Source organism: Triturus cristatus, chromosome 2_2, assembly GCF_964204655.1.
Source record: "Triturus cristatus chromosome 2_2, aTriCri1.1, whole genome shotgun sequence".
NCBI lineage: Eukaryota > Metazoa > Chordata > Amphibia > Caudata > Salamandridae > Triturus > Triturus cristatus.
In genome coordinates, this window is record NC_140582.1 from 714,690,808 (window position 1) to 714,714,125 (window position 23,318).

Consider the following 23,318-nt stretch of genomic DNA (forward strand, 5'->3'; position numbering starts at 1 on the left):
CCGTGCCCATCTAGTCAAAGCAGCAGCTTGAGTCACAGCGCTGATATTTGGTAAGGGGGGGTGAGAGCGGTCCCAGTGTGTATCGAACACAGCATTGAATTCCCCACCTAACAACCATGGGTATTGTACCCAATCCGAGAGTGTCTGTGTTAACCTGGAGAGAAAGGCATCCTGATTCACATTCGGAGCATAAATGGAGCCCAGCGCTACCTGCCTACCATCCAGGGTCCCGCGAATCAGGACATACCTGCCTTGGTCGTTTATTCGGGACTCACAATGAGCAAAGGGGATTCCCGCCCGTATCCATATTGCAGCCCCTCTAGAAAAGTAGAAAAGGCAGAGTACGCAGTAGCATAAAATTGGCCCCGCCACCTCCTCTGCAGTTTACTGGATTCTGTTTGCACGAGGTGCGTCTCCTGGAGACACACTATCTGAGCCTTGCGACGATGTAGTTGAGCTACGATTCTATGTCTTTTCATGGCCGACCCCATCCCCCTAACGTTCCAGGATATGACTGTATACAGTTTCTCAACCGACATTTGTAGATGTAAAAACTCAAAGCCCCGACCCACCACCCTTAACCCCGGAACCCCCAATCATAATATGCGGCAACCATGAAACTAACATAAACAATCCCCAATACTGGGTCTAACGACAGAACCTCGTCTAATCAGAAAAAAAGTGTTAACATCCTACACTTAGAACTCTTGCTTTCGCTTGCGGGGGTAGGCTATGTGTGTAACACTCAAAGTACCCAGACAGTTGTAGAAATACATGCCCAAGTCAGGCCGGGGCAACATATTAGTATACGATCTCCCTGTAATCCCCTATGTGTGAGCAGGGGCACCACGTATACATTGTACAATAAAGATCAGTGAGAAACGGAGTTAAGCATAACAAGTAGTAATGTGCTGGACCGGGTGGGCATGGTTTCAGCAGGTCAGCATCAGTCCCCTTTTCAAAAAGACTCTCCAAGCTCAGCCCAATGGGTCCCGGCTGAGCTGAGTAGATGTGGACGGAAACAAGGCCATGCTACCCCCGTAGTCTGAGTTGGCCACCTCAGAAGGGCTAGTGCTGATCGCCGGTCTTGGGAGTCTGAGTGTCTCGGCCGTCTGGAGGGCCTCTCGCCTCCCCCCCATCACCTGCTGGTGGGGCGGGGAGGAAGCCCCCGCGCTCTGTGTGACCATGCCCTTCCTATGCCGATGGGGGGCTCGTTGAGATTTCGGCTGCGTAGAATCCATCCTCCGCTCTGGTAGTACGGCCGGGAAATTTCTGTCCAGCCATTCCAACGCACTCTTGGGGGTATCGAAGAACAAAGACCGTTGGTTATGGTTGATCTTGAGGTTGGCTGGGAAAAGCAATGCAAATGTCAAGCCCGCCGCACGGACTCTAGCTTTGACTTCCAGAAACAAGAAGCGTTGTCATTGAACAGCCAACGTATAGTCCGGGAATATGGACATCCTCACATTCTCCACTAGCAGCGGGGCTTGCTTCCTCGCCGCCTGCAACACCCGGTCTCGGTCCCTATAGTTCAATATTCTCGTCAACATTGGCCGTGGGTTCGCACCGGGCATAGGGCGTCTCGTAGGCACTCTGTGAGCTCGCTCTACAGTAAAATGCGGAGAGAGGCCCGTGGGTGCTACCACAGTTTTCAACCATTCCTCGATGTAGTCTGTCGGATTGGACCCCTCCGTACCTTCAGGCAGACCCACTATTCTGAGATTATTCTGCCTCGCCCGCCCTTCCCCATCATCAGCACGGGTGTGCTAGGCCTCTATCTGCTGTCGCATTTCCTTCAATTGACCATCGTGGTCATTGATTTGAGGCCCCATTGTGTCCAGCAGGTGTTCAGTATTCTTAACCTTATCGGATAACTTTCGGTTGTCATCTTTGAGTAAGTTCAAGCCCACCAAGAGTGTGCCCAGCTGACTCTCCAGTGCAGAGAGTGTTTCACGAATTTCCCTCAGAATCACATCTAGTTTATCCCCCACTGGGGTGGGTGCCTGCCATGCCTTCATCTGTGGAGATCTGCCGGATGAGGACTCCGAGGGCAGCAAGCGAGAACCCCTTCTGCTCGACTTTGAGGCGGTTCTCCTGGAGCGCTCCTACTATGAGAGTAGCTCACCCCTCGCAGGATGAGGTTAAGTCCCGGGCCCCTGTCAGCCACCTCCCCCACACAACCAGGCCAGTCAGGCAGAGGGAGCCGTACTGTCGCACGCATACTCCCGGCACACCGGATAACAGCAGTACCAGCCTATGCCCACCGAGCAAATTCTCATCCTGTGTGCTGGATATTGGGCGCATTCCCTCTAGCGCCTCTCGGGGGAAGAAAAACTCTTGCCGCAGGCCCCGGGGAATTCTTGCCGTCACGTGGGAGGAAGGAACCACAAGGAGAGCACCGGAGTTACCTCCAGTCCAGCCTGTCAGCCCAACGGGGCCACTCCGGCGGCAGAGGCACCACTCATGCAGCCAGCCCAGGTGGAAGAGAGCCACTGAAGATCCGCCCACCAGTCTGCGGTGTCACAGCAGGGGCGCCCGATGCACCACAGACCTCACACCGTGCTGGTTGTAAGGAATAAACAATGTGGGCAGCGGGTCGGGTACCTGGTTCCGGTCCGTGAGGCCAAGCGGCAGCAGCGCGTGGCCAACAGCGCAGGAGGAGGAGACACTGTTACGCTGCTGCCGTGCCGGACCTCAGTGCAGAAACTGCTCAACAGCTTCCCACGGCGCTCCGGCACGTCCCAAGCCTCACGCGATGCAGATGCTGGCCAAGTGAGAGCACGGGCGGCGAGTGGATCCTCTGGGTACTAGGCCTCAGTCTGGGGGCTCGAGCCACAGCGGCAGCCTCTCCTCAGGCAGCAGAGTCTGGCGCGGCCGCACGCAAGAGCGATGCGTCGCCGGCCCCATCTCCAGACCCAGAGAGGCGCCGCACTAGAGACCTCCGTGCTCCCAATCGCGGGTCAGAAGGGCTCACTGTGGCCCGGAGACATCAACATGGGGAGCGCACTGCAGGCAGGTATCGCCCCACGTAATCACAGCTCTGTCAGTTGGTAGGGAATGCCGTAAATATGCATGGATCAAGTGCCCCGGCCCGGAGCACGACGCTTAAGCGACCACCATCTTATGCTGCAAGCCACGCCCCCCATCATGCATGTTCTCTATGACCTAGGCCTTTCTCTTGCATTGTGGCCTTGCTAAGATCAGGAAGGCTCCCAAAGTGCATTGCTCGAGTGGTGGAAGACTACTGCCTTTACCGGGAGCAAAGTTACTTAAGCACAGTGGTGGCAGCACGCCATGTTTTCAGTAATGTTGATCAGTAAAGTGAATGGGCTTTTTTATACGTGTCACTGGAGTGGCGCCTTGTGGCTCATTTCATTGCCATGTGCTCAGCTCAACTCATGGCCTGTATTTTGTTGTAGGTAGCTGCGGTCAGCACATGCAGTTGTGTGTGTGTGCTGGGATGTAGGCGTGCCTATGAAGTGATGGGAAGGGCTTGATACACAGAAGTATTTGGAGTCTATTTTGGGAGACCCAGGGCATTCTGAAAGAGCTTGTGAAGGTAAAGGAGCCTCCCAGACAGATTTGTGAATTGCTGCATTCCTGAGAGCTGGGTGGGGAACACATACTGAAGGAAGGAGGAGCCAGGTTTTTCACTACATTTCAACAGGGGCTCTTTGATTCTAAAGAGAGGTCACTGGACAAACTGGCCCGGGCACATCTCAGGAGGGAGATGGGGCTGATAAGGGAATCATAAAGAGTAGGCCTGGGGGACTTTGTAACCCTTTGATTTGTGTCACTGAGGCTGACATCCAGTTGTTATCCATGCTGGGCCCCTTGGACTTTGAATAGCCATAGTTGGACGTCTGATACTCCTATCTTCTGGTGGGGCCTAGCCTGGATATTGCCTCACAGAAATGGGAAATAATACCAGTCCATGTCAAGAAAAGTGGGACGCTGTTGCCCGCTCTGACAGTGCTAGAATACAGACCTTATGAAGAGTGTTTTATTATTTAGTGTGTATCACATTTTGCCTTGTGTATTTGTATAAATATTACTTTTAATGACAGTAATTATTTGACTGGACATTCATTTATTGGGGTTACTATATGTAAGTTGAGTTGTGAGCCCGTGTATATCCTTGCAGCCACATCGTCTCTGCGATGTCTTAGTCTGCTCGACTCGTGCTACCACTGAGAGTAAAGTGCTGAGGAGGTGCTTGGCCCAGTTGCTAAGAGCCCACAGGACATAAGGAGAAAACGACCTCAGTCCCCATGGTTGGGCACATTAAGTCCTGCTTGCCCCATGGCCCTCTGAACAAGCTTCTGACACAAGGCCATTGGTTGTGTTCTTTCCTATCATCCTCTTGACCTTTCAACTAATTATTTTATCTTCTTGGATAACCTTACTGCTCATTGGATATTTCTGTTCCAAGAGAAAGGATCTACACTGATTTTGAGAGACCTAAATATCATGTTTTGGAATCCCTACTTCAAATTTATTAGCTTCCTGTGAGTAAGTGTGTTACCTTGAAAGAGGCTTGCTTAAATTACCCCCTCTATCATTTTTTTCAGTCTTTTATTGACATTTAAAAAATATACAACTGTAGAACATTAGGGAAGGCATACTCAACTGACCTCATTCCCATCCAAATAATTCCCCAGCATAACTTTTCACCAAAACTGCCTCCCTCCACTGTTCCTCGCTGATCATCTCTCTAATATAAACACCTCTTCTTAACTGTTGTCTGCTGAAAGTTCAAGTTCATCCAGCTCACTGTAACAGGGATACTGATTATTATCCGTCTGACTAAAGACTGTCTGTTTGGGCATGTGAGGCCTCTGTGCAATGGTTAAGCTACTCAAGTACTTCTCTCCTCATTTTATTACATTTGTGACTTGTGTCTGCTGTCTCGTGAGCTATTTTTTCATGGCCTAATAGTGTGCACTCTCTCTGGAGCTAGCGGGCACAAGTTGTGATTGTTTTTTTCTCTACAATGCTATTTGTCTGTTTTGCTGGTGGTACCAAGTGGAAGATAATTGTGACTTTAGTAGCGTGAAGCAGGTTATATATATCCCTTTGAGGAACTCTTAAAAAATTACTCTTTCCAGCAGTGTCTCTATGCTTCTGTTTCTCACATGGAAAATAGACATCAACAGTTCTTCCCAAAATTGTGACAGCTTAGGGCATAACCATAATGTATGTAATATAGATCCTATTTCACCACAGCTCTTTCAGCATCTATCCAATTTAGTGTTATCCGTATTATGGATCTGGAGTGTAAATCCACCTATATAATATTTTATATTTTGTTTGTTTGCCCTGTGAATGGTGTGCATAGTTTTAAGCCATTAGGAAACTTTTGCCCCATTGTTTCAAATTAAGGTGATATTGAGGTATCTTTCCCATTTCCTCTTTTAAGGGGATGTAGGTGTACTTTGTAGTAAGTAGTGTGTATAATTTTACATGATAAATATGTGGGTGTTCCTGGGGTTTGCAAACATTTTTTGTAGGGTGTCAAGTTTATGCTGCGGTTTTCTTGATCTTGTTATGAGAGACCCAATGCCAGAGCTGGAAATAATGACAGCACTATCTTTCAGGAACACGGTATTCCTTTTAACATCCTCAGTTCACTTAATTAAACCTTTCTCAATAAAGTGTTAACGTTTAAAAAACGCTGTCTGCCTCCATGCCTGTAACTCCTGTGATCCTGCTCCAGGGATGAAGTGTGAATTTCTAAACATGGGTGCTAATGCGGCTAGGTATGTGGTTAATCCCTCCTTTATCTAAATAGAATCCCAGACATCTAGCATGGCTCGGGATGTATATAGGTGGAGTCCACGTTGATCTTTGGGGACCCAGGGAATTTGTTGGATACATTTTGACTGATATAGCACCATGGTTTGTCGTTCCCATCATTGAGTCAATTGATAATGTATCTAAGCTGGGATGCTTAATAGTGGTAGTATAGATGTGGCACTCCCAGTCCTCCCTGTTTTGGGTGTTTGGTGCAAGGGTTGGTAAGAGTGTCATTTTAAAGCTATCTTTCCCACCCAGATCAGGGCATGGTTCATCCACACTGCCAGTGTGGTCTCATCAGCCGTTGGATGATCTCAAAATTTCTTCTTTTTTCAAAGCTGCAAGGTGGGCATGAGAAGTAAGCTGAGGTACTTAATGCTATCTAATGAACAGTCGAAAGGTGTTTGATGTTGTAATTATGTTGCCAATGCTAGAGCCCCTCTTGGACCAAGAGCTCCAATTTGCACAAGTTGATCTAAAGGGCAGCTATTGCCTTATGTTTTTCCAGTACAGACATCAGTGCTTGTTGGGATCATTTGGTTTCTGATAGTGTGAATAGTACATCATCAGCGAACTCCGATAGTTGAAAAGTATCATGGTGAATGGTGATCCCCTTTATATTTGGATGTTCTCTGATATTTTGTAGAAGGGGTACCAGGAAGGAGGTAAACATGGGGGTAAATGGGCACAATTTTTCCTCAGCCTATGGGGATTTAGGGTTGAGGACCTACCATGTCTCCTAATACCAGTTATTATATAAGGCATCTACCGTCCCCTCAAAACAGGTCCCGAAACTCAGTTTGTCTTAGCCATCATCCCCCAGTCTACTCTGTCCAATGGCTTTTCGACAGGAGCACTTTTTCTCTGAGCTGGTTCTTGACTATGTCAATCAAATGGAGCAACTTATTAGTATGGTCTCTTGTGGGGCCGTTTAATATAAAGCCCCTTTATAGGTTGAATTCAGATTGACCTCAATCTATCCAGTCGAATAGCAAGAACTCATCTCAGCCTTGGTAGATGTAACACTACAGTGTTCTCCTAATTCATTAACAGTTGATGTTACAGTGGGGAGTAATCGCAGCACAAAGCTTTTACAAAAAGTCCATAGTAAATCCACCTGAGCACCAGCTTTGGCCGATTTCATTGCCCTTAGTGTTTCCGCCTTGGTTATTGCTTCTTCCCCTAGTTCTGCAATTTGATTAAAGAGATTGAGGATGAATGTTAAGTCTAAATATGAAATTTAGGCTATGAGTGGGTGGGTTCCGCTGCATAAAGTCTTTTAAAATAGGTGTGAAATGCTTTGAGTTCTCCCTCACTAGTCATCTGAACCACCCCTGCTCATCTGTAGCCTTCCCTTGTGTATCTGCATGTCTGACATGCTCTGGGTTTGTTTGCTAGTAGTGTGCCTGGCTTGTTTACCCCTCTTGTAAAAGCAACCTTCTATCATGGTAAGCATATAATTGGCTCTATCCAGTGCTATGTTCGCGGTTGTTCCCTAACCGTTGTTTGTTTCCGCCATTCTTCTTTAAGGGATACTCTTTTGTTCTAAGTCTCTTAATTCTGTCATTAGCTTTTCAAGGAGTATTCTTAGCATGTGTAACACTTGCTACTTCTTGAATTAATATTCTCTAGATTACAGTTTTCAGTGCATCCCACACAGTTTTCCGACCTGACTCACCTGTATCACTGACAGTTAGGCATTCCTTGATTACCGCCACAACTTCATGCACGATCACTGGGTGCTTCAGCAGTGTATCATTTCAAAGGTATTAGCCCTTGTATCTGTTACTTCTGTCACTTAAGGGTTTTTTGTTTTATTTTTGGATGAAGAGAATATCTGTTGTATCTTATGGTATTCCACTTTTCATGTTAATGTTTATCATATGATGTTTCCCTTTAATGATGTACATATTGTAGTGCTCTAGAATAGTGGTCACCTAGCAACTGTGTGATTCTATACCCTTCCTGTTGAAGCTGTTGGTAGAGTTGGTCCTGCTGATTCTGCTGTCCATGTAGCCAAATAACCAGCTTTAAACCCTTTCTGTCTAACTGGTTACTACGAATTGCAAGTAGTCCATCACCAGTAGATGGCGACACCACTATGAACTAGGTCTAGATTACCCAATCATGACTTCCCTACTATTGAAAGCTTCAGGCCTTCCCCTTACTCTTTTTTGTGATCTGTCGAGGGTGGCATTATAACTATGTTTAAGTATCCACTATCCATACTGGGCCTGCTACAAAATAGTTTACTTCCTATTGGAACTTTTATTTGTCAAAACTGGGGGTATACTCTTGCCGCTAGTGTGATGGAATCTTGAAAAATAAAGTCACATTGCTGGTAACAAAGAAGGTCTTCATTATGCCATAAACATTGTGAAAGGGGTTTGAGTACAAGGACTCTGATTAAAAAAATACCATGACAAAAATATGTTTAGACAGAGAAATTCAATAATGCTTTTTGAACAGTTTCATTTTAAAAAGTACTGTAAAGTAGACCATTGTAAATCAAAATTTCATTTCAGTATCTATGCTTCTTTCCAATGTATCATAATGTTGCATTTGAAGCCATGAAGTATTTGTAACATATATAGGTTTTACCCCAATTACTAAATGTAGCCTATTTTTTCTAAATCTTTTCTACACAATAGGTATCAGATTGTTGTGGAGATAATACAAGCAACTACAATTGGTACCTTTCCCCAGATGAAGAAGTCGAAAGGTAAAGTATTGGACCGTAGCTCTTGTGAAGTATTTGCCCTGGTAGCTTCAGTGAAATGTTTTTGTTTTCTCGGGGATAGTGGGGAGGGGAAGCAGGTGAACATTTAACAATTGTAAAAAGAATTAAATGCTACATTATTGGCAAGTCTTTCTAAAGTATTTCGCAGTATTTCCTTTTACATAAAAACAACTTTGTTTCCCTACCTTCCATTCCTTATATTATATTCATCATGTTTTGCCTCATCATTTCATGTCTTCTCTCATTTTTTGTTGGAGAAGTGACTGGTTACTTATGCCTTCACTGGCCCCGACTATTGCCCATTCATGAAAGGTAAACATAACCTAAACATTCAAACTCCAGTCTGTGCTGATTGAAAACTGTACCTTGTAGAGCACAGCTTTGACAGTCTCTTCCTTCTACAGATAGGCTATGTTTTTAACAAAGTAAACAATGTTTTTATCGAAAACCCTACATTTGTAACCACAAAATTAAGAATTTGTCCCTTTTGTTTTTTTACTGCAGTCAACCAAAATGTATTGCCAGTGTTTTTCATGGTTGAAAAAAACACATCTTTCAAGTAAAGTCCTCCAAAATAATCATGGAATTTAAAAAATACATAATGGGCACTATCTCTGTTTAGGATCCTTTCTGTTTTACTACTGTGAATTGAATTTACATGCACCTGCCTGCATCTTCTTGAACTTGTAAAAGAATAGCGTTCCCTCGTCCTACCCATCATCCAAACCTGCCCCACATGGTCACAACTTCAGTCCTTGTATCAATCAATCAATTATTCAACTTGTAGAGTGCGACTTGTCACCAAGGATGGTATCCAGTCTCTGACAGGGTCCAGGTGATCAGCCGAAGAGCCAGGTCTTTGGCACCTTACCAAACTGTGGAAGGGACAGGGATGTCCATGTTTTTGCTGACAGGTAGCAGAATCTCCACTCCTGCTTCAGATGATGTGGGTGGTGTGGGCTAGCAATAGGGAGGCAGAGCGGAGGTGTCTGGTAGGCTGGTAAAAGTTCAGGCGGTTGTTCAAGTACGCCGGTCCCCCGCAGATGTGTAGGGCCTAAAGAGCGCGGGTCAGGAGTTTGAAATGGCATTTCTTCTGAACAGGAAGCCAGTGGAGTTCCCTGAGGTAGGGGTAATGTGGGTTCGTCTTGGGAGATCTAAGACAAACCCAGCTCTGACTTCCAACTCATGGTCGGCTGCCTGCGGGCAAGAAGCAAGGCCAAATCCAAAATTGTTCAGCAACCTTCTGAGCCACCGAGAGTTCATGGAGGCCGAGCAAACATAATGGAGGACTCCGGTTAAAGTCTCTATCCATGCTCCCCCCCCCCCCCCCCCCCCCCCCCCGGAACCACCTGGAGGACTGTTGTTCAGAAGGGTAATAAGATCGGAAAAGACCAGACCATGTGGAAAAGATCTGCGCCCTCAACAATGCACCAGTGACAATCCGAGTGGGCGACCGTAAACATAGCATGTACACACCGGGGAATCAGAGAGGCCTGATGTTAATAAAATAACAATACGTTTGAAGCATGCATTTCTGGATACTTTAGAACTAAATTCCAATATCTACCTCCAAGAGGAATCCGGTCTGCTTCCCAACGTAAACGGAGGTTTGTGAGAGCCGCTCGCGCCCCCTCCAACAAAGCCCTATAAAGTAATGTAACCGCCTTAATCGGACCCGTAATAAGGAAGAGATGGAGCAGGCAATACTCCGGAGATTCCGAAACACAAGAACCCCACCACTCCCATATATTGCGTGTCAGAGCTCCATGAAGGATGAACTGGCCCACAGGAATATCATAGAACTCCTGGAGATCTGAGGAAGGAGACACAATGACCACAAAAAGATCACACAGGACAATAGTCCCCGCCGCTGGCCAATTACAGAGACCAGACCACCCCTCCAGGGCGACCCCATGCTGGATTACCAAAAGAGGAATCTCAGTATAATACGGCGTCGGCGTATGAGTCCGCCATAAGGCACGAGGAGTAGTTAATCTGTTGATGCCATATAAAGTACTGATCTAGAAGGGGCGTGGCTAGCGAGCCGATGGTGACAGACGCGTGAGCTTGGAGCTCCGCGCCGGCCCGGCCAATTATCCTGCTAAACTGCTGCTCCCTCGGACCCGAGGGCATCTATCTGGCCCCGCTGACCCTGGGAAGCATCTGGGCTGGTTCTGCGGCGGACTCGGGCACCTGAAGTGCTGAGGCGCCCGGGCTGGGATATCGAAGCGGCTCCAGCTCTATGACCGTAAGATGGCGGCGGCCGCTGCCTCGAGCCGGTACCTGCGGAAGCTGCAAACTTAATTCTGCCGTTTCCACCCAACTTTGCTGGAGGCGTGAGCGGATCTGCTGCGGTGAGAGTGCTAACGAGGAGAAGCGGCGGGGAGAACAACCTAGGGTGATCTTTCCCGCAGTGGGAGCTTGCGTACTGCACCAGGGCCCCTCAAAGTTTCCCTGGGACTCTGGAGGCGGAGCTGGGGCTGCTGCCCCGCGGTGTTGCCGGGGCTTTGGAACTGTGTGGGGCGTTGATGGGGGCCCTCACCTGCACAGTCCCGTCTCGAGCTCCTGGGCGCTGCTGAGATTGTGCCGAGTGCGGCTGGCGCCATTTGGTCTTTCCTACTGCGACGGGGGCGCTGCTACAGCCTCGAGCCGCAACCTGCGGGAGTACTGACGGAGGCACCCGGGAGAGGATTGTGGACTGTGGCACGGCTGGGGTGACTGCCCACCTCATGTACCGCTGCGCCTGCTGGGGACCGGGAGGAGACCATCGGGAGAACCTGCCACAGAGCTGAGCACCTTCTGTTGTTCTTGGGGACTGTGACTAAGGCCTCTCATGCTCCCATCTCTGGAGGACCCCACCTTAGGACCCTATGAGTAGAAGTAAGGACCGGTTGTGATCAGACTTCTTCTGCGGGCCCCTTGACTCCTAGAACTTTTGGGGGAATCTGATCTTGCTGGGGGGGGGGGGGGTGCCTGAGCTTTGCCCTTCCCGGTGCTGCAACGCACTGCTCCTGTACCTGGAGAGCATTTGGGTGCGGCCTCTAGCAGTGTTCGAAGGGGTTGGTGCCTTTGGGCTGGGGCCTGCTCATGCGGCTTGGTCACGGAGAACTGGACCTGGGGATTTGCGCAGCCTATAGGCAGTGGCGTGATTGGGCAGAGGACTCGCTCTAGTGCGAGAAGGTGTCGCTCATATCTGCTGAGGGATCGGCACTGGGGGGTGCAACTGCTACTTGGCGTCTGGCTGAGGACGGGACACGCCTGGCGAGATGGGGAAGCCCAGGGGTAAGCAGACGGGCGGTACTCAAGACCCTGAAGAATCGGCGTCGGAGAGGAAGGGGCGGGAGTCACCGGAGCCCCCCCGCCTGACAGTTTAGTACAACAACAGTTGGCCCAAATATTGCAGGCGATCACAGATACTAAAGACACCCTGCATCAAGATATTGCTAACATGGCGGTGGGGCTGGGGCTCCTGCAGGCAAAGCATACTAAGTTGGTGGACTGTTTACAGCAGACAGAGGCCTCCCTGGCGGACATAGCGGTACAAAAGGGGGTGGTGATGGACGGACCATTAGAACCAATCAAACAAGCTTCCTAGGACCGGTTTCTGGCATTTCAGCCGTCTCCAGCCAGGCTTGCTTGAATCCAGTGGCAAAGTGAGCAAGGGACTCACGTCTGAGCATACCCTGCCAACTTAAGGCGAACAAAGCGGTCCAAAAGGGGGTGGTGATGGACGGAGCATCAGAACCAATCAAACACTCACACCCAGTCAACAGATCTGGGTTTGATCCATCACCGTTCTTTAGCCCACTCTGCCACCCCAGTTCAGACATGGCCATATGCAAATCAGTCTGATCCTGTGCCTCATGGGAACTGTCCAGCCCGAACTGCCAAGCCATGCCTTCCCTGGACCAGAAAAAAGCTTCCTAGGACCGGTTTCTGGCATTTCAGCCGTCTTCAGCCAGGCTTGCTTGAATCCAGTGGCAAAGTGAGCAAGGGACTCACGTCTGAGCATACCCTGCCAACTTATGGCGAACAAAGCGGTACAAAAGGGGGTGGTGATGGACGGAGCATCAGAACCAATCAAACACTCACACCCAGTCAACAGATCTGGGTTTGATCCATCACCGTTCTTTAGCCTACTCTGCCACCCCAGTTCAGACATGGCCATATGCAAATCAGTCTGACCCTGTGCCTCATGGGAACAGTCCAGCCCAAACTGCCAAGCCATGCCTTCCTGGCGGACATGGCACAGGTGCAGCAATCCCTTTCAGCGCAGATGGGCGACATCTCCCAAAGAGTTCAGCTGCTGGAGAGGAGAGCTGAAGATGCTGAGGGGCGCAATCGCAGAAATAACATTTGGGTGCTGGGATTGCCGGAGGGAGTGGAGGGGATTGACTATCTGAAGAGCTGGCGCCTGCTGGTCTGACTCAATTCTACACTCTGGAAAGGGCCCATCGGGTTCCCGCCCGACCACCGGCGCCTGGGAGGCCCCACACATTATAAAGACAGGAATTTCCTGCTGCAGAGGGCGCGCTCCACGGGTCCCTACACAGTGGACAACTCCAAAGTGTCGATTTTCCCTGACTATACGCTAGAGGTCCAGCGCCACCGCACATCGTTTTTAGCAGTAAAGAGGGCCTTGTTTGATGAGGGACTTAAGTACTCCTTGATGTTTCCAGCACGTCTGCGGATAGCTCTGGATAGCAAGGCTCATTTTTGTGAGAACCCTCAAGACGCCTGGGACTGGATTGAAGCCTACAAAACGGGTCGCGGAGCGGAAAGCCACCCCTGCTGTGGGTGAGCCGCGTCCCCAAGAGCCTTGGCGAGCAGGACGCCGACGTTGTTTCGGACAGGCACCCAGTGCCTCCCAGACGGAGAGGGAGAGGGTGGCCGCATTAAAGGTATTGCAAGATCCAAGATCCTAAACCGTCTTCTGGAGCGGACACTGGTTCGGAAAAAGTGTCGGATGGGCCAGCCTCTGATTTGCCCAATGATGACAGTGTTAAGTTACCGCACGTTACCCCTGGGACTGCTGATGACATTATTTGAAAGTTTTGTTGCCTCTCTGGTGCTACCTCGCTCTGTCTTTTACTCCTTCTCTTTCTCACGTTTCTACACCTCTTTGGCCTTTTGACATTGCATTGTAACTGCATGCGCAGGTGGGTCGGTGGGATGGTGGGGGATCATTGAGACAGTCGTACTCTGCCCTCGGGTTCGGGGCGATATGTGTGTTGCCAGTGGCATGGCACTGCTTCGGGTATGGGTTACATAGCCAAGCAGCGTTGGCTTGCAGCTGTTAATCCTCTGTAGCTACTAGAGGACACTGAATGTTTAGTTTGGATGGGGACAGTGTTTTAGTGCCTGTTCTGGGGAGGGGGAGTTGTGTTTTTTCTTCTTTGTAATGGGGTGTTGTTGGGGAATCTGCATGTCACGATATGGAGTCTGCTAGGTGACTGTACACAGCTTCCTTATGGGTTCATTGCTTGACTTGAAATGTATGTCATGGAATGTCAAGGGTATGCATTCTATGGTGCGCTGTCACAAAATACATGCTTATTTGGTGCGCAGGGGGATTCATATCGCCTTCCTTCAGGAGATGCACATCACGCGCCACGAGGGTCTCGCCCTGCAGCGTAGATGACGTGCCAGATTTTTTACACCACTTACTCTACCTTTGTGCGGGGTGTATTAATAGGAGTTAGAGCGGGGGATGCCTTTCCACCCAGTGCAGCAGTTAGCTGACCCAGAGGGAAGATATGTGATGGTGGCAGGGTGGCTTAGTGGTAAGGATGTGGTACTGGGTAGTATATATACGCCCAATGCGGAACAACCGGCCTTCTTCACACAATTATCTGGGAAATTGGCGACATATTTGACTGGATCAGTGATTATGGGTGGGGACTTTATTTCCGTTCCTGATGTCTCCTTGGATAAATTTCACCCACCTCTCCCGGACGCTCCTATTCATATGATCTCTAAAGCCAGGAGGGATTGGCAGCTCCGATGGGGGTTGGTTGACGTGTGGCGGGCCTTTCTTCCAGGAGAGCGGGATTATTCTTACTTCTCAGCGCTGCATGAGCTCCATGTTAGGCTAGATGCGATACTGTGCTCCCCAGGTATACATGCGTCGGTTAAGCATAGTGAATACCTTACCAGGACAATCTTAGATCATAATCCACTGCTTCTACGGCTACACTGGTCCCAGGCACGCCCCGCTATCCCAACTTGGCATCTATAAAAGGTTTCTGGCACGTGCTCATGCAGAGCGAGGTAAATCTGGCGCGTTGTTGGCTTGGTTGGTCAACCCAGCTCGTCGGGGGACGGTTATCTTAGAATTGTGCAGCCCAATGGGAGATATTTGCTATACTCAACAGGAAAGTAATGATCAATTTCACGCGTATTACACAGATATCCATCGGCGCAAGGTGACCTTGAACGATGAGGTTCTCGGGGAGTTTCTAGCCGCAGCTGACCTTCCGAAGCTTGATGCGACGCAGGTGGAGTTGCTAGGCCAGGATATAACGATAGGGGAAGTTCGGGGAGCAATCAAACATATGGCAAAGAAGAAGACCCCTGGGGTGGATGGCCTGCCAGTTGAGTTTTATTTGACTTACATTGACCGCTTGGCCCCTAAGTTAGTCACGCTTTATAACGAGGCGAGGAGTGCAGGACAACTACCTGTCACTACTCGCGAGGCTATTATTCCGTTGCTGAAACCAGGGAAGTCGCCCTCTGATAGGACTGCGTATCGAACACAGTCCATGCTTACTACTGATTACAAGATTTTGAGTTGGATCCTGGCGACCAGGTTGCTCCCGTATATGGTCCAACTAGTCCACAGGGATCTCGTGGGATTTATTCTGACAAGGAACACCGCCCTCAATGTGAGGCGCCTGCTTCGCATACTGGAAGCGGAATCTTATCGAGGGAATCTGCTGCCATTTTCTGGGTCGATATGGAAAAAGCTTTTGACAGCCTAGAATGGCCTTACTTATTTCAGGTCATGCGTAGCTTTGGATTGGGCGATACTTTTGTGGCTTGGACGGCGTTGTTATTCACCGATCAGGTTAAAACGGGAGGGTTGATCTCAGATGCCTTTGCGGTGAGCTGAGGGAGGCGGCAGGGGTGTCCGCTCTCCCCCCTGTTGTTTGCCCTGGCTTTGGAGCCTCTAGCGGCTCAGGCTCGGACGGGGCTATGATATCTGGTACTTTGTGTGGAGAGCATCACACACTACATCGCATTTTATGCAGATGACCTACTCGTGTTCCTAGCAAATACGGCTGATGCCCTTGACGGTGTGAAGCGCTTACTCCAAGATCATGAGGCGATTGCGGGACTCAAGGTGAATTGGGCGAAGTCATGTCTGTTTCCCACTGCTCCTTCAGATGGGGGTCCTCTAATTATTGATGGGGTGCAATGGGAGCACCGCTGCTTGGTATACCTGGGAACCCGTATTTATCATACAAAGGCCGACCTTATGGAGGGTAATGTGGGCAGGGCCATCCGGGGCCTTAAGAGCAACTTGGAATTCTGGGGGACCTTGCCCCTTTCGGTGGCCGGGCGGGTATCCCTCTCTAGGTTCCTGTATTATTTTTGAACGTTCCCAATTTGCGTCCCTGCGTCGATTTTTAAGCAGCTCCAATCAATGATCACGGGTTTTCTCTGGGCTACTGGCAGGCGAAGGGTGGTGCTGAAAACTAATGAGACCAAAAGCGGGCGGTGGTCTGGCAGTGCCCGACTTCGAGACATATTATTGAGCGGCCCAATTACAGTGGCTTACCCAAGCACTAGCGCAGGAGTTCTGGGGGCCGGATGAACGGGGTGGGACGGGCGAGTCACAGGACAGGTGTTATCTCGTATTATTTTGCAATTGCCATTGCGTCTCAAAGTACTTACAAGTGAACTACGGACGTTTCGGCTGTGTTGGAATAGAAGTCAGAGGAGGTCGCATATTGCGCGTGCGTACGCACCTGAGATCCCCTGACTATGTGCACTGCTCTACCACATGGAGGCAACTGGAGTGCGCCTGGGGGAGAGGGGCCGACTACTTTAGGGGACCTATACGAGGATGGCACCCTCCTTCCCTTTGATGCCTTGCAGGATAGATACGATCTGCCTCGCGGGGACTTTCTGCTTCATTCGGCCCGCATTGCGTCCATCCAGAAGCACTGGAGAGAAGGGCTGGCTGAGCCGCGGACTTCTATGGCTTGTCAGTATGTAGTACTAGCGGCAGTTACCTTCAAGGCAGCTACCTGTCTCTATAGGCACATGACGCTCGAGGCGCTGAGTCCGTTGTCGGTATTGCGACAGAAGTGGGAGGAGGACTTAGGCGAGGAGATTTTTGAGAAGGTTTGGGCCGAACTGGTTGAGCGGGCGTAGAAAAGCACTAGGAATGCCTGGTTCCAGCTGGTCCATTTTTTTATATTACACAGAGCTTACCTCACCCCAGCCAAGATTAATACATACTTCGGCACACACACAGCCCTATGCCCACGATGTAACACGGAGGATGCGGATTTCCGCCACATGATGTGGGCTTGCCCCCAGCTTGGGACGTATTGGTAGGAGGTGGTGACGCTATTGTGACACATTACCGAGCGTGAGATAGAACCTGTAATAGGCCCTTGTCTGCTGCACTGGTTCCCCCACACACCTAAAAACAAGATCATTAGTACATTTTTAGATTGGCCAAAACAAAATATCACAATACACTGGAAATCCAAGCGAGGCCCCAGTATTCAGATGTGGAAAGTTGACTTTCTCAGGTGGTCGGAATGCGTGGGCATTATCAGACTTCAACTTGCTAACTGCGCGAAAAGTGAAAAAGCACTGGAGGCTGCGAGGCTTTGGGAGGCATTGGTGGTCTTAATGAAGGCCCTGGATGCTGATCTGGATGTGGGCTCCACGGATGGAGACCGAGCTGTTCCCCCCCCCCCTGATGACTGTATTTTACCGTATCTGGCTCGCTATGTTTCCTACATCCCTGATTGTAAATATCCTTGATGCCGCAGAACTTTCTGGTCTACATTGTATAATAAGTGCATTGTGAACTGTTGTATTGCACCCCGATGTTAGTCTAAACTTTAGCTTTGTAAGGGGTAAGGTATGGAGGGGGGTTTTGTATCTTTTTTTCCCTTTTTTTCTCTCTTTGACTTGCCTAGTTCTCTTACAGGATGCGGCTCAGGTGCCACTTGTATGTTGATTATTGCTAGCTGGCCGCTTCTACTATGTTTACTTTTCAACAGCCTAGGTCCACACTGGGGCTATTACTTTGAGGGATGGTACATAAGACCTGTAGGATGTGGACAAGCGCTTTGTATTTGGGAGAAGCCAGAGCCTGTTATTGATAAGATGTGCCCCTGTTAGACCTAGTATCCTGATTATGTCTGATTATGTTTGTTTGAAATTAATAAAAGATATATTTAAAAAAAAAAGGCACTGATCTAGAAATTGTATCAAGTTGTTAGCATTTTAGGTGGGAGAGAAGATTGTGGTCACTTCAGGCCGATCTCTCTGTTGCCCAAGAAGCTCACTGTTGCTCTTTGCATCCTGATGCTCTCTCTCTGATTGTATTTATTTGTGTAGGCACCAGAGGACAGATTAGGTGCGAATCTCTCATAATGCTTGGCATTATATCCAATCCATCAACTGCTTCATCTGATAAGTTTCTTGGCCACTTATGACTATTGGGCTTGTGTTTTGGCATTTTAAGAGGAGGTCGTGTCTGTACATAGAGGTGCACCTTTCTTTTCGAATTTAGCAATTTGAAAGAGTTGACTGTCGGGATATAACGTGCTGGGCATGGTCATCTTTGAAGAGCTGGACTATAGCCTCAAATGGGTCCTAGTAAGCGACAATATTGAACTCTGGCCCTAAGCTTTTTTCCAGGAAAAAGGCATTACTTGAATAGTACTTTCTCACTGTGGATCTATTCCTTAGAATACAAGTGCGACACGATGACCAACAGGTACAAAAACATTGATTACTGGTTAGGGTTATGTATGGTCTACCTAGTTTTCCTTGGACTCACTCATATGTAGCCTGGTCGAACCGGTCTGTGGAATACTACTGGAAATGTGGCAGATGTTACCACGTCATGTAAGCCATTAATAGCAGAAATGAAAACGCGCTTTCTTTTGTGAGTTTCTTTTTGCGGATACATTTGGCTCATTCTTGACAAGAAGAGTAAACTGAAGTATTGCGCCAGGGACATTTGAGTTCTGTAACTTTTTGTAAATCATGCATCAGTTGTATGCTGAATTATAGCATTTGTTGAATGCCTTGTTTGCTTCCCGCTAGATCTTGTTTTAATTTTCCCAGAGCAAACTGGTTCATCAGTTAAATTATTTTTTGCTGATCAGTAGCGGCTGGTGTAAGGAAAATGTGGTGAGGCAGCATGCGGAGGGGCAGCGCGAGGGCAGAAGCCCCGGGGCAGCACAAGGGGCTGAAGCAACAAAAAAACCTTATCTGACGGTCTTCTGTTTGCCACTCTGCTCAACGGTCTTTTCCTCTGGGCATAGACTGACTCTCCCAGCTTGCCCTACGGCCAATCCCGAGGTTGCTCTCATCATGAGAGCAGTGTTAGGATTGGGAGGAGCGGGTTTCTTTTGCACTCCATTGGTAGCTGGGAGCCTGTTCATGTTGATCTCTCCACCCCGCAACACAGCTGGGTTATAGGGATGTCCGTGCGCGTGACGGTTTGGCCATCCTAAGACGGCCAGCCAAACAGTCATGTGCACTAACAGCAGGGCCCACCACTCCTCTGTCCCCTGTTGCAGTGCTGTGACTCCGCCCCCAGGACTCAGCCTCAGGCCAAATAATAAAATGATCTGCATTAAGATCATTTTATTTTTTATTTGCCTCTATCGGCAGTGGGGTGACGCTCCTCCGTCATAGCCGGGGAGCCGCCCCTGGTGCTGATAAATAAGCAGAGTGTAAGATAATTTACTAGATGCAGGGCTGAACTGCCCTTACTTCCACTCTAACATTTTCTTGTAGGCTCGGGGATCTGACCTAACTATGTGCCTGTGGCTCCATTCTGTTTCTAGTATGGGGCTGGTTTGTAAATTTTTGCGTGGGCTAATTTTAGTCTTCATTCCGGCTCTGTATTAGATGGTAGTGTGTAGAACATTAGCAGTGGGACTTTTGATTTTGTCATGAAGATATATCATCAAAATGTCTTTTATGTCCTCTTTTTTTTGTGTACAGTATTTCTAATTTCTATTTATTAATTATGTGGACACTGAAACAATACTTTATTTATTACTATCCAGAGCTTTCTTTAAAGCGCTCAGATGGTATGGTAGAAGGGTTTGTAGGCAGAGATGAAAGCCAAATAGTCTGAAGGCTTAATGCTTTTTTATCAGTAGGGGAGCAAACCAAAGTGATTGCCAGAAGATGTACCTTCATTGATTTCCGGATTTTGAGGAAGCTATTTTCAATAGGAATGGATAGCAAAATCAAGTTCCAAATGGAGAAACCGTGAGCTTGAATTGAGCTGTCACTAAGAGGTTGTACCTTACTGGGTGTAGGGCCAGGTATTTTTGGATGACTGTCCTTTTGCATACTAGAGGCATTGGTGATTTATGTAAGGCATAAGGTAGGTGGAGTAGAGTTAGGCTATGAACACCTGTGTGCCCAAAACCTACAGTTTTAAACTCAGCCCTTTGTCTGGCAGGAGTAAGTAAAGTGTCACTCAAACAGGGGTGATGTGATTAGTATGTGTCATGCCAAGGATGACGCAAACACGTTAGTACTAGTTTTACTAAAGTTTAGGCATGCATTTTGGCCAGGAAGTCCATATATATTTTCTTCCCAGTTCGTCTGTCCTGGAGACCACTACTTGAAATATAGATGGAATTCTTTGAGGCAAAATCAGGATTTGTTAAAAGCCCTACGAGTGATAGAAGGGGCTTGGGATACATTACTCTATTGCAACATCATCAACAAGTTAGCATTGAGAACAGCACCCAGATTGCAGCCTTTATAAGAAAGAGCTTGTGTGCAATGCATGGAAGGAGGTCAGCCAAATGGACTGAAAAGCAGCTCATCAGTTTTAGAGGAGCTGAGATAGAGCCAGTTCAGATGCATCCTGTTTTGGATGCTCTTCCGGTGTTCCTTGACTTTAGGCAATTGCAAGAATCATCAACGGATTTGCTGTGGATTTGAATAGCGTAAATTGTATTTGCTACTATTATTTTTTTTTATCAAAGAATTATTCTAGAAGGCACTTGTGCAAACAGATGGGGTGGGTTGGTGATTTGAATACCATTTCAGACGACCTATTGTGAAATGCATCTGCTGATAAGGGTTTGGTGTGTTCAGTATACATTTGAGTTGATTAGAACAGTGCGCAGAGCAGTCATCCTCCCCGATTTGAAATATCGGCTGCTTCTAGTTGAATGTAGGACATCAGTAAGCATGTTAATAATTATCGTTCTGCATAATCGAGAGACACGCTGTTAATACGCTCCTCGTTGTTTGCTCTTCCTATATGCGCAGCTCGGCATCCGTTGTTTAGCACGCTTGAATTCAGCCTCGTTTTGTTTTTGAAGACTGTCATTCCTTACCTCGTGCCTTCCTATTTCATTCTGCAAAGATCAAAAGCAATTATTAAAATGTATCCACTTGTCCATATTTTTAGTGCTTATTCATGGATTGCAAAATTGCGCAGTAATTATTTGAAACAGATGAGAGGGTTGGAAAGCTCTTCTGAACTGGAACAAAGTGTTCTGATAACTAATTGGCGCGCTTCAAGTATTGAAGACGTCATCCATTATTTGCATTCTTGTTAAAAGCTGTGGATATTTGCAGCCTCTTGATACTAAGTCAAGTACCCCGAGTAGTGGTTAAATAAGCCCCTGCTGAGCCGAGGGATGAATACAGATGTATAAGGCGCGTTGTGTGACGCAGTCAGCCGTGATCTGCTCGAAGCACTTTCAGTCAGCCTCCTCAGAAACGCCACCCTAGGTAACAAGTAACTACATTTCGTGGCTTTTTAGTCATTCTGCTGCACATTCTAAAGTAATGGGGCAACAAGAGGAAACGGCTGTTGGAACCGTGGCAAAAACCCAAAGGAAAGAAAACTGAGGTGCCCATACTGGATATTATGGAACGGTGCAGCTGAAGAGCCAACGCGAAGGATCTTTGCCATTGAATGGAGTAGAGTCGAATCTCAGTAGAACATCTCCAAAACATTTAAGATGAGCTTTCAGGGACGGCCTTGTACAACTCCATGAACTACTGAAAATGTGGGATGCACCTCACATCCAGACGAAGGGTGCCTCGCTCAGGTGGTTCAGGTTCCAGGCTAGTCTGCCTGTCTGTTCTAGGTCATCGTTCCCAATGGGCTTTGCCAGCGCCTCACTGGCAGCCTGAGCAGGTGATGGCGCCTGAGAGTAATCTGATGAATATCAGAGACATGGCTCAACATACGAACTGCTACAATAAGAGCGAGTTTTATTTTTATATCAAGCCAAATATAAGCTTTGTAAATGTGATGCCCCTTTATTCAAGAGGTATCAAGTAAATGCACAAATTAATTATTTGAAGGCCTGGCAGCAGTCCATGCTTTAGACAGAGATAATACTTCTTAGCCACCTAGGCATATTTCTAAAACATGTGCTAGTTTCTGGTGTGGCTTGGTACTTCCAGCTGGTGAGGTTATTGAAAACCGAAGTGCACACACAATGTGGGTAACTGCCGAAGATGGTTACTGTGCTCATGTATGAGGTAGCTCGGCTCGAGGATCTTTCTGTTAGGACCCTGCTTTTGTGGCGGGTTCGTGTAGACAATGGCTCATTTCCTTTCAGTTTGGATAATAAAGTGCACATTTTTATCAACAATCCTGTAAGATCTCTTTTTTATTAAGTTTTCAACTTAAATATAAATCAATACAGATACATCTCAAGCAATAAAATGTCTGTTATCGAGTATAGAGTCACATTTTTCCAATCCATTATATCTTAAATCAGCTGACAAGGATACATGTCCATCTCGTAATATCTTAATCAAGGTGATCAAAACATTTTATGTACCCAGTCATTTTCCTCCTATTTACTTATGTCCTTCCTGGTTGTTGAAATAAATTGGATTGTTGGTTGACTGAGGTGTGAGGCCTGGTCAAGTAGCAGGCACATGCCAACCCTAAATTAACCTGTGCTCAACCTGTCTGATAGCTTGGCACAAAGCAGTAAGGCTTAACTTGGAGACAATGTGTAAAATATTTGTGCTACACTTAAAACAGTAATAAAGTGCCAACACCACACAAACAGGATCTCACACCAGATTAGAAGAATAGAGGAGAACTTCTAATAAATAAAACAAGACCAAAATAGCAAAATTCCAATCACTAGAACTGGAGCTATGCAAGGTTAAAGATTTCAGTGCCAATAGAGCCAAAAAGCACAAGCGTCAACTGTGGATATCTGCTTGTGCCGCATTAGGGCAAAGTCACAAGTTCAGTCCGACTGCGGTGGAGCGCGGGCCAGCTTCAGGGACTCAGTTAGGCCTGTGGAACAAAGTAGCTTAAATCCTGGTTTCCAGAGTGTTGCAAGGGTCCGCATCTAAGATGCGTTGCACAGCTGAAGTGATTTGTTGGTTCCAAGACGTGGTGCGACTGCGATGTGAGTTCCTGTTTCATCGTTGAGGATACCATCAACGATGGCTTGCGATGCAAAGCCTGGTGTTGAGAATGTGTTGCGCATTCGGGGCGATGCGCTGGTTCCGACGAGCTGCGATGTGGAGTCTGGCATTGTCGTCGAGGCTGCTGTTGATGAGGGTT

At 47.8% G+C, this 23,318-nt stretch overlaps 1 protein-coding gene across 1 annotated transcript in view; it reads left to right on the forward strand.

Annotated features, from left to right (window-relative positions):
* The window catches only part of SNX25 (sorting nexin 25), an 880,463-nt gene that overhangs the window by 532,125 nt on the left and 325,020 nt on the right, over nucleotides 1–23,318 (forward strand). The window contains exon 6 of the mRNA XM_085641936.1: nucleotides 8,448–8,518. Coding sequence (XP_085498062.1) covers nucleotides 8,448–8,518 — 71 coding nt within the window. The remainder of the gene's footprint in view (nucleotides 1–8,447; nucleotides 8,519–23,318) is intronic.